The 12,340-nt window shown below is 36.1% G+C and overlaps 1 protein-coding gene and 1 long non-coding RNA gene across 3 annotated transcripts in view; both read right to left on the bottom strand.

Moving 5' to 3' along the window:
• Positions 1-8,033, bottom strand: part of LOC131494269 (uncharacterized) — a 69,433-nt gene extending 61,400 nt beyond the window's left edge. The window contains exon 1 of the long non-coding RNA XR_009253284.1: positions 1,613-8,033. This is a non-coding gene — a long non-coding RNA (uncharacterized LOC131494269). The remainder of the gene's footprint in view (positions 1-1,612) is intronic.
• Positions 8,034-8,821: 788 nt separating this feature from the next.
• The window catches only part of RIPK2 (receptor interacting serine/threonine kinase 2), a 29,480-nt gene continuing 25,961 nt past the window's right edge, over positions 8,822-12,340 (bottom strand). Inside the window, exons 9-11 of one of the 2 annotated variants that reach the window (XM_058698504.1) lie at positions 12,023-12,116; positions 10,223-10,378; positions 8,822-9,628 (exon numbers count right to left, since the gene is read on the bottom strand). In XM_058698504.1, the coding sequence (XP_058554487.1) occupies positions 9,291-9,628; positions 10,223-10,378; positions 12,023-12,116 (588 nt within the window). In that variant the 3' untranslated portion in view covers positions 8,822-9,290. The remainder of the gene's footprint in view (positions 9,629-10,222; positions 10,379-12,022; positions 12,117-12,340) is intronic. The other variant, XM_058698505.1, reaches the window with a different exon arrangement.

Here is a 12,340-nt window from a genome sequence, read left to right as displayed (position 1 = left end):
GATGGCGCTAATATGCATGGCTTACAAGTACATTAGTAGTAAATAAAACAAATGCTATTACCAGAAGGTTTTTAAAAAGTAGGTACTTTACAAAAATAGCAAGCTCATAAGAAAAGGTATATTCATCACACAATGATGTGAATGTTGACTTTAGACCTGTAAGTAGCAATTCTTAATGTTCATTGAATTTTTGGTACTGGCAGGTCCTTAGGAATTTCACCTGAGAGCCACTCGTTTAATGGCTCTGAAAATTGCAAGCTGGTATATTTCAGTACTTTTCTCAAGAGGCTCTGTGATGCTAGAGTTAAATTGGAATCTAAGTTTCCTGACTTGATATTAGAGTACCTTTTCCATAGTCTGTTATAGCATTTTAAAAATTTTCCTACATATCTAAGATTTTGAAGACTTGCACTCAAGATGGGATGTGGCTCCTCAAGGACAGGGATGTGCCTATTGATCTTTGATTGGCTAAAGCTTAGCACTATGCCCGGGCCAGAGTCAGCATTTGTCAAATGAGAGGTTTCATGAGTATCTTCCCTGGGTAACCTTGGGAAATCACTTCGTCTTCCCAATTCTCACTTCCTGATCCATAAAATGGGAACAAAACTCACCTTATTTATTCCTAGGTTGCTTTAAAATATATATTTATGTTTGCTTATTAAGAAAATTATTATAGTTTTTCAAAATGGTAACTTTATTATGGCATACATATAATTACCATTTTGAAAAATACACTTATATACATAGGAAAAAATATATACATTATTTTATTTGATATATGAATAAGTTAATATTTTAAAGATTTATATGTATCAATTATTCATATATTTATATACCTGGATATAGCTAAATACAAACATATAAAAGTGCATTGTTAAATCTTTTACTGCAAATTTTTATATGAATGAACAAAAGGATAAAGGATTACAATCAGAACTTGGGTCTTTTTTTTCTTTTCTGTAAAATGACTAAGTTATTTTATGCCTGAAATAGTAAAAATTCCTTTTGGTCCCACACAACTGTTAGTGCTTTTTGACATTCTCTCAAATCATGTTGTCAAAGATTCCTTACTTTAAAAAAATTATTTCTAAAAATATTGTTTCTAATAACCATTGTTGTTTGTTGCTGTGTATTTTGACAATGTTGCCTGTGAATATTTCCTATTCTTAAGTATTTATGACTTATATTTGGTCTCCTTAACAATATTTTTGATTTTGCCTATCCCAAATTCAGACCCTGTAGTCAAAATTAAAAAAAAGAAAAACAAAACTATTAAGATGTCTTTTGTGAATAAACAATATTTGGATTTCCTAAAATGGCCATCAGGTAACACAGGTTGGCTTTGATGATTAAATGAGACAATTATGATGAAAAGCTATCGAGAACTGAAAAGCTAGATAAATTTACTTTTCTCAGGGCTGGAACATTTCATAGTGGCTACATGTGAAACTGCATAACGTAACCTGGAGCCTCCTCAACAGTCTAGCTTAGTCTCTGAGAACTATATTGTAGGTTAATATTCATGTAATACAGTAGTTTGTATTCGTTTAACTACTTCATAGGTGTTTTTTGTTTGTTTATTTAATTACATATGCCCAGCTTTTGGTCTTACCTTTAAAAACAAAATAGCCATTCATCGATATAATTAAGATGGACATCAAGATCTTCGCGTACATGAAGATATCCTTCACTCAGCTTTCCTACTTCACACTCATGCAGTTAGTAAATGCTATGGTTCCTATAGAAAGAATGAGTGTAGTGAGTGAAATACAACGTGCTGCTCACATCTGAGGCATGGGCCCTCACAAGAATCAGGGTTCAGGAAGGACTCTCCACAGGATAAAAGTCCATTGTTTAAAAAAACAAAAATCCTACACTTTACGTTTACACGGTAGTTTTCAAACTTGATCTACTTTTATTTTCCTATCTATCTACAACCCATGGTGAAAGTGGCTTGATGAGTTCGGAAAATGATCCTGAAGTAGAACTTGGTCGCAGCACCTCCCTGCATCTCACCAGGCTTCTCTTCTGCATATGTGGGAAAAGTGGAGTTCACCTGTCGCACCCCTTAGGGAGGACATTCCCACAGAAGACCTCTCTTGTTTACCTGTCCTCAGACCTTTGCTTGGCTCTTTTCTACAGATGGCATCCTCTACTGTACACGCCCTTGTGTTTGCCAAAATCCAGTGTTGCAAAGTCTATCTTGATAGTGACCTTCTTTAAGAAACTTCTCCTGACCCCCAGTGCAAATGTGAGCTCCCTCACTTTTGAAATTTTATGGCACTTGTTTATACTTTTCTGATGGAATGTCATTTTTGCTTATGCTGTTCTTTATGTGTCTTATGCTCTCACTAGGATATATATGCTAATTGTGGAAGACCCTATTTCTACGTCCCCACAGTTTCTAATGTGTAGAAGGCTCATAACTGAATAGAAGGGAACAGAATTAAACTATCAGTCCAGGTTCATGAACTGTTAGTGGGTGATGAACCTGGAGTTACCAGTTATTTTTCATAAAATTTGTAAAATCAATATGAAATAAATGAATGTAACTTTCAGGGAGATGAAGGCCCCAAGTTAAAAAATCTAGTATTATCAGAAATACAAATGACTATTTTCCACAAATAGACTAGTCGTCAGCTAAATTTGAAGTATTAGGTTGGCAGGGCTTTAAAATAGCCTACAAAGTCTCCCTGATTAGAATAAGATTTTATGAGTCTGAAGGGAAAAGTAATATACTTACATATGCAGGCAGTCACGATCCATTTCCCTTCCTCATAAGCGACTCACAATTTGTCCAAAGAGGTGTGGTAACAAATTTCATAAATGTGATTGTCTTTATGGGCTGTCTATCCTATTGGCTCAATGAGTAAAGATGACGAAAGTCAGATGAAGACAGTAAATCCACAAAATGCTTCCAAGATGTATGCATAGCTTGTCCTTGACTACTGGGTGGCGCTTTCCATAATATGAAGCCCCAAACAGTGAAAAAAGTCTAGTAATAGCTCAAACATTCAGGAAAAGCCTAAGAACCTCTGTGGGTGATACAAGTGTGCCCGAGCCTCATATATCCCACTATGAGACAGATGCCAGTTAGTACAATATTATGCTTAATTTGGACTTTTTCTTCTTGGTCCTTGTCTTGCTTGTCTTCTGCTGGTTCTCCATTACTGAGTGTGACATGTTTACCACAGCAGAAAGAAAAACGACCAGCCATTTTGTGCTGGAACATTCCTGTGGGTTGGTGAAAAGAAAAAAAAAATGATGCTATTCATGAGATGACACAAGAGAATGACAAAAACAACTTTTGACTCAAACCATAATAACGTAAAGAATGGTTGAAGGATATCCAGGAGAAAGTTTTGAAATGGTGTCACTGAGGGAATACACTATGAGTCAATTTTCAGCATGATCCACCCATTTATTCATTTCAAAAAGCAGTTAAAGAACTCAGGAGGCATAGTTCTAGGAACACAAATAACAAAGCCTAGTCCTTGCCCTCAGGGCTCTCAGTCTGCTGCAAAACGTCAGAACTCAATGAAAAAATCACTTGGGCTGCAATGAGCTCATGAAAGAAGCAGGAACTAACCTGTCTGGGATTTTACGAGAGTGTCCTTATGGTTGGGAATGATGACTCAGTGTCCATGGGGTGCATGAGAGGAAGAGTAAGTGGTATTCCAGGTAAAGTTCACAGCACACACAAGGCAATGACAAAACAAAAACGCAAACAAAAAAGTAGTCTGGTGTAGCTGAAGTTTAGGGCATAGACAGGGTGATGCTAGAAGCAGGGCCTGAAAAGCTACATAGCTGCTAACTTAAATGGTTTCTTGCCATCAGGAGATTGGCCTCTCCCCTGTGGATATTTGGGGGACCCTTGAAGATTAAACAGGTGTGACATGATACATTTCTATTTCAGAAAGGTGAAGTCTGGCATTGAATGACAGGGCATTTCTTTACAGTAATTAAAAAAAAATGTATTAAATTCCAGCAGTTCAATTTTGAAATCAGGCCATTTCTATCCACTGTAGTCAAGGCATCATCTACTGAACAGTCTCTTAAATGGCTCTCCCTGCTCTAGCCCCTCTCCAGTCATCTTTAGTAATCTTCAAACATATCAACCACAAGACGTCATTATCATTTCTCTGCTTGAATTTATCTAGTGGCTTCCATTACACATATCATGACACCCAAACTCTTCCCCAAAGTCCTGTGTGATTCTGGCCTCTGCCTACTATTTTGGCTTCAGCTCACAGCTCCCTTGTCCTCAGTCACCACCTCCAATAATACTGGCCTCACTCACTCTCATCTTCCTTCACCTGGCAGACTCCTCTTCCCTAGGGGAAATCTCTCAGAGCTCTCCGTTTTCTACCACAACAAACTCCCTAGGAATGAGAAGTGGGAGTGAGAAGTGGGACGTTTTTCAAGAAGAAACAGTTGCTGGGTTACTATTTTGAAGATCATAGCTTGAAATTTTTCTAGATTTTATTTTGTGTCTACGTCATAGCAACTTCTACTTTTAAAGATATTCCCACTCAAATCTCTCTAAGGGTATTACTTATACCTATTTTAAGGTTGTCTTCTCGTTAGTCTTTAATTTTTATTTTCTTCAGATGTTGAATTTGGGGATTCTTTATACAGCTGGTCTACTTAAATCATGAGATTTTGTGGGCACAGTACAGTGCCTTGCACCTAGATTTCATAAGCAGAGCCTGAACAATACCATATTGTTTCTATGTAAGGACAGGAGACAAGTTCCTTTTTAATATTTAATGTACTTATCCCCCAAACACCCAACAAAAGTATGCTTACATTGAAACACACATTTTAGATGAAAAAAATAAGCCAACGCTCTAAAAACTGACCTGGAAAGAGATATTATTTTGGTTAAACGTGTAGATTACATAGTCTTTTATGATAATATATAACACTTTGAGAATATTTCCATTATATTCATTAGTGAGTAGGTGCATAGTTGTACCTAAATAGTGATGATTAGTTGAGCTCTGTCAAGTTAAGGGGGAAGCCTGTGGCATTCTGCAGACTCTTCCTTGGCCCAGTACCATTCAACATTTTAATTAGTAACTTGGAGGAAATTACAAACAGCAACTTTGTCAAATTTGTGGATGACAAGCTGGGAGATTCCAGATTTAGGAACCAAAACTATACTGAGTGGGTGGAACTAGGAATGAATTTAGAAAAATGAAGAGGGATAAAGGCATAGCCTTGTATATGGGCCCCAAACCCAACTCAACTTTGAGTACAGAAAAGAAGGCGGCAAAACAGCATAGTTACAAAAGACAGAGGATTTTTAGCTCATAGTTAAATATCAACTCAGCGTCATGTGAGTGTTAAAAAATGGGCTTTTAATATATTAATTACAAGGGAGGAGATATCCCAACTGTGCTGGTAAGACCTAAATGGATTAGAAGTAACAGATGCAGTTGTGGGTACCATATGTTAAAAGAAATACAGATCATAGCTCTTAAATAGCCATTGAAGGAAGGGATTATTTTAAAGTACAAAAAAAGCCATCAGGAACAGAAGTTACCTGGAAATATATAGAGTTGCCATATGGGTAAGGGAATAGATGTACTCTATATACTATCCCAATGTTTGGAACCATGACCAATAGATATAAACAATAGGGAAATAGATTTTTAAATCACTGTAGGAAAGAAGTGACCTGTCTGGAGATGAAGCATATTGCCCGAATAGGTAAATGTTTCCCCCCCTCATCAATACAAGTTTCTGATCATGAGATACTTATCTATCTAAAGTCTTTATTTGAGGAATTTGAGGCATAACCTTGCATAATTATTCCTTTCAACCTAGACATTCATTAATTCTAGGACATCAAATTTTAAAAGATTAAGAGTGAAATTGGTAACAAGATTAAAGGCAGCATAAGTTTCCAGGAAAAGGGTGAGAAGGGACAGATCAAATAATTTTGTTTCTAAAAGAAATCTGGGTGTGTGACTTTGAAAAAAAAAAAAAAAAAAGTCCAGGGAAGGGGAGGAAAAGCAGGAGGTTGTTTGGGAACTGGGCTTGAGAGATGAGAGTATAGAGAAAAAACGCATTGCTGAAACCAGTGAGGTTTTGAGGATGGCTACAGATGAAAGATTACTGATTCTCCTGTTCTTCCAATTGGTCATAGTTTTTCATCATAAATTAGGAAATTGAGTTGGGGTGGGGGAGGGTGAACAGAGGATTACCGACAGAAGGGAGATAAAAACCAGCTGCCGCTGCTGGGTACCTCCGCTGCCACGCCCCGGTCTTTTCACCGTGATGCCAGTTTCTCTAGTGTAACTTTCAACGCATCCAGTCTTGCTTCTTGTCTTTCCCCACATCAGCTCTGCTCTTCTGCTGTCGTAATTCAAGTGTCTGATCCCTTCTAAAGTACTTCTTTAAAGAGCTGAGTGATAGATTCAATCAACTGATCTGATTATCATATTTAAGCAATCTTTCCAACATGCAAAACATGTCTAATATTGTTTTGGGAATTCAAGTGGATGTAAAAAAACCCAAAAGTTAAATTTCCTAATCACACCTCAGTTCTGAGACTATACCTCCTGAAAACAAGTGTGGCAGACACAAGGAAAACTGATCTGTGAACTAAAGGGAAATTATTTTATGCATAGTTCTATTTTGTTTCCTAAAAACAAAGGGTCTTGAACTTTAGCACACACATAATGGTCTGGATGGTTTATTGACATAGATTTCTGAACCTTACTACCTGAGATTAGTTCAGGTCTGAGATAAGGGCCGTGAATTTGCCTTTCTCACAAGTTCCAGGTGATGTGAATGCAGCTGTTCTGTGGACTACATTTGTGGGTAAGACTGTTTTAAAACAGATGAACACAAGGGAAACAAAAATAATATAAAAACAGGGAAGGGGACAAAACAGAAGAGACTCATAAACGTGGAGAACAAACTGAGGGTTGCTGGAGGGGCTGTGGGAGGGGGGACAGGCTAAATGGGTAAGGGGCATTAAGGAATCTACTCCTGAAATCATTGTTGCACTATATGCTAATTTGGATGTAAACTTTAAAAAATAAAAAAATTAAATTAAAAAAAGTACAAAGGAATGTCTCTCTCAAAAATAAACATTAAAAAAAAAAAACAAAAAACAAAGTACAAAAAAAAATACACTGCAAGGAATGCCACTTTCAGATTATCTAGTACTATCTAGTTAAAAAAGAGATAATTATAGATTATTAGGGCCCTTCCTTAAGTGACTGAATCTTACTATCATCCTTCTACCACGCTTCAATGATAGCTGGTACACTCACATTCTACCTATAATTCAGTATTTTGGATTGTCTTGATTATAAAATGAAACTTTATATATTATACATACACAGTTAGTACCACTTGTGATATGTGGATCATTTTCAAATAAAATACAATTTTTAAAAAAACTGTAAAATTCTTGCTAAATACTGTTTCTGAAGTTCTGAGCCTGAAGCCTATTCTTTTTCTTAACAAGGGGGATTAAGACATGACAGCACAACTGTGACATTCTCCTTTACTTAATTAGAAGGCTCAAGGAAGAACTGAAAGAACTTCTGTACCATATGACTCAAATGTTATTTGGTGCTGTATCTATGTACTACCTAAAACAATCTCATTTTCTCAACTAATTTCCCAAATTAAATCCTTATCCTAACATTTAAAAATAGGAGATAGAATAGATAACTCATATACTTAATTGGTTTCCATGTTTCCCTACTAATTTCCATATTTCTCAGAGATACAGTAATGAGGCACCACCAGTTAGTGTCAAGCACCAAATGGAGATTACAACACTCATTGTATAATCTTAATAAAATATTTAATTGCCCCAATACCTTCTGGTCATTTAAAAAAGATGTTAACAGGGAAAGAGAGGGAGGAAGGGAGGGGCAGAGAGAGAGAGGGGGATGGACAGAGGATCTGAAGTGGGCTCATTGATGGCACATAGCCCTATGAGGACCTTCTGATCATTTTGACTCTTATTCTTCTTTATAATACTGTGGGTCTGATACCTCTTGAAAGTCTGTTTTGTTTTTTTTTTTTAATTAAAAAAAAAAATTTTTTTTTTCAATGTTTATTTATTTATTTTTGGGACAGAGAGAGACAGAGCATGAACGGGGGAGGGGCAGAGAGAGAGGGAGACACAGAATCGGAAACAGGCTCCAGGCTCCGAGCCATCAGCCCAGAGCCTGACGCGGGGCTCGAATCACGGACCGCGAGATCGTGACCTGGCTGAAGTCGGACGCTTAACCGACTGCGCCACCCAGGCGCCCCGAAAGTCTGTACTTTTGAATTTATCCTGCATCACACTTTTTGTTGACATTGGTAATAAACATTTTCAGAAGAGAGATTATTCCTTGTAAGTTTTCATTTAGTGACATAAGCTGTTAAACATAAAAATAACTCATGCTCTATCTTTATTGTTTTGGCTAAATCTGGTGAACAGATTAATAAGATAAAGATGCAGCCTTGATATTATGCAGCAATTAAAAAGGATGAGTTAGATTTATGTATGATCTGGAAGGCTACACATGATGTACTATTAAGTACAAAAATTAGTGCCATATAATGTATTAAAATGATAATACTAATGAAAGACCCTTTCCCAAATGAGCATATACTTTACATAGGAGTAGGAAGAAGGGTAAAGAAGGATACACATTATGTTGTTAACTTTGGTTACCTTGGTTGCGGTTAGAAATGAGGGTGGAAACATGTTGAAAGATACATTTTTTCTTCATATATTTTGTATTTTACCTTCGAAATATTTTTTTAAAGAGATTCCAATGAATAAGATTTAAAAATGTAATCTGGATAATAAAGTTTAATGAACAACTTTTCTGGAGAGGATTTGAAGCTGGGACTACGCATGAGAAATGCTGTACTATCTCTAATTTAAAGGTTACATTTCAAAAAGCCAAACTATATCTGAGACAAGTAATAAATAATCCAAAAGAAAGTGAATATGAAAATGGCTTCCATGAGAAATGCATGATACCGTAAGACATTGTTATGTACAAGAATGACATTATATTTGGAAACTAATTTCAATTAACCAAAGAGACAAATCGAACTATCTAGCAAAATGCAAACTTTTACTATATTAATTAAAAAAAAACAAAACTGTAATGTCACAGGAGAAGACTAATATTTACCTGAGGAAGAAACTCCATTAAAGCTTCTAATACTCATGTGGATTTTGTAAAAACAATATGATAAAGGCAACAGAAATATAAAATACTCTCATAGAATAACTTTTCTTCTTGAAAGAGAGTCACTTACAAGCTTTTATTTTGACATAAATTTAAAGATTGTGATAGAGAAACCACAAGTATTTCCGGGTAAGGCTGAAGACCCATTTGCTTGTTATCTTTCAACTTTTGTACTATAACTCTGGCAAATTCTTCTCCTTGAATGTCAGTGGTGTCCAGTAACTGTCTGACTTTTGAGGTTCTTGTAGGTTTGGTACTAATGAGTTCATAGTCCTCCTTCATGATCAAGTCCCTGGACAGAAGAGCATCCAGAGACTGGTTAAGGCAGGCTTCTGTCATCTGGCTCACAATGTCTTCCCTTTTGCTCTGGATCCACTGTTGGGCTACGCCAGGCTGTAATCGCTCTGTAGGAGAGCAAGGGATGACAAATGAGTTGAGGACAGATAAACAGCTATGAAAAAAATTGGATGAAAAAAGAAACAGTAAGGAATAAAACCCAATTTTCCTGTGATTAGGCTAATATGAAATACAAGTACTTTGGGGGATGCTGTTAATTTTCAGGAAACATACAGATATTTGGGTTCTCTCTTCTTTTCCCTTCAGTTCCCTTCCCAGAAAAAGCCTTTTTATATGCTATAGATCCATAGGAGCAAGCCCCACTCTGTTGCAGATATCTATATTTCTATAACTATCTATATATTTAATATAAAAGATACCTGCATATTTTTAAAAAAACAAAAATAACTCTACCTTTAGTAACATATTAAGTCACACCTCCTCCTGGCAGTCCCTCACTAGATAGGTGTTCATGGAATACCATGTGGGCCTATTATTACATGTCAGCACTCACAGCTTCCAGGATTGGAAGTGCTTTCTTTCTTAAGAAGGTACATATTTATCATGTTGAAGAAATAAAGACAAAACTTCCTGTATGGCAAATCTACTGAACATATAGCTGTGAAGTAAACGGCATCATTTACAAAGTGTTGTATACTTACCTGAATTTCCCTCAGCTGAGAGTGGATTTATTACTGCTAAAGAGCATGGGGCGGTCCTGTGATCACAACAGGTCACCTTTTGAGCTACAGAAATGTGACTATCACAACTGTGATTTACTGGATAGTGATACAGCGTAGAGAAGTCTTGAGTTTTTCCTACAAAACACAGTATCTTCGTTAGGGGCAGAATAGTCCTTAGCTATTCTTATTAGCTAAAATATCAACATCTGGATCATACGGAGTATAGTATTCAATGTCTTTACATTTTCATTGGAATTAAAGCTGGTTCATAAATCTAATCCACAAGTAAATACATTTTAGAACAAAAAGGGTTTATGAAAGTTTTTTACCATACTTTTGTGTTTATGTAAATTATAAATTATGGAATTTTACTTCTTCACATAATCCCACATTTCTTCTTCTGTGTCTTCTTTCTCCTTCAGCACGTTAAATGTGTCCTCTAAATCTATTTATGATGTGTGTTTTTCTACACCCTTCTCTGGTGATCCTATTCAATCTCAGGGCCTCAACCGTCACCTCTCTTCCCAAATCTATGTAATTAAATTTTCTGTCTTCATTGAGCCTTAGTCTTAAATTTTCAACAGCCCACTGGACATCACCCTCATGTGTGCTGCTAAGCACCTCAAATTAAAAACAAAACACTAAAAAATTACACATCTAACTCTAAAATCTGTTTCAACTATTTCTGTTAATAGCACCAATGTTCTCCCAGTCACCAGGCTTGATAACTTGTTCAGTTCTTTTGTCTTCCTTCCTACAAGTGGAGATCTATAAATTCTTTCTTCCCACAAGTGAAGAGCTATAAAGCCCCTCAGTGTGCTCTCCATAACATCCCTTTCACTATTTCTTCCTTCTTCTACTCTGAGGTCTCATAATCTCTCGTGTACTGCAGTAACAGGCCAAAAGTCTAACTGATTGGTTTCCCCACTTCCATTCTCCTTTTCCTTCCAAAATATTCCACATATCTAGACAGGATGAGTCTTCCTAGAGCAAAAAGTATTTTTTATCAAGTCACACCCTTGCTCAAAAATTTGCAATAGTTGCTTCCCACCCAAGAGAAAAAGCCCAAATAGCTTAGCCTAGTGTTAGAAATTATGATGGTATGACTCTACCCTACTGATCTTTTATCTTTATTAATTCATATCCTCTTCACCAGCTAAACCCAACTACTCACTGTTCTTTGTGTTTTCTTGCTTCTGTGCCTCTATGTTGTTCCTTTTGCCTGGAAGGCCCATCTTTATAACTATAGGTCCAACCTTCAGTCAGAAACAATTTCTTCATGATGACAACATGGTGTAGTGGAGTGACATGAAAATATTTATCAAAAGACCTGGCTTCGAGTCTTGGGTTTGCCAGCTACTAACTATGTGATCCAGGAAGTCTTGATCTTAAAAATCTGTAAAATGAGGAATATCTCCCTCACAAGGTTGTTGTGAAATACTTTGTAAAAACTGTTACTTTTCCAGTGTATTACCACAGCTCTACATCCATATCACTTTCTATCTCTTTACTATGGTTATTTAGAAATATTACTCTTCCCTTAGAAGATATGTTTTTTAGAGTCTAACACAATGCCTTCAATATTTTAATGTATTTGTAGAACATCCCAGTACTATTTTCACATCTTTAGATTCTGACACTTAAAAAAAAATGAGTCACGACTGCAAATGAAAGACATGTTCCATATAAACCATGACTGCTTACCAATGATACGATCTTAAAAAAAAAAAAAAAAAAAAGGAAACTTTGCCAGCAATACTGATTGAAAAGCTTACATACTAGGTAAAAAATCACTGTCTTGAGACGCTGACAGGGACTTTGAGGCTCCAGTAGAACCACTAGTTTTTTGGAGCTGAGAGGATCCACACGATTCCTAAAGTAAGCAGAGGATAAATGATTTAGATTAATAGAAAATCATTTAAAAAGTTATACGGTTTCAATTTCTAAACAGTTGTTGCTTTTGGTTTACTATAAAAAAGAACAAAACTATTACAATTTATACCTTACAAAATTAAAGAAACACATATGTAAAATAATAAGCTTTACATATTCTTAGGAGAAATTATTAACTTGAAATATGAATGAATGCTACTGAAG

Source organism: Neofelis nebulosa, chromosome 14, assembly GCF_028018385.1.
Source record: "Neofelis nebulosa isolate mNeoNeb1 chromosome 14, mNeoNeb1.pri, whole genome shotgun sequence".
Taxonomy (NCBI): Eukaryota; Metazoa; Chordata; class Mammalia; order Carnivora; family Felidae; genus Neofelis; species Neofelis nebulosa.
Note: the sequence above shows the minus strand (reverse complement) of the source record. Positions and strands in the feature narration are given on the sequence as shown.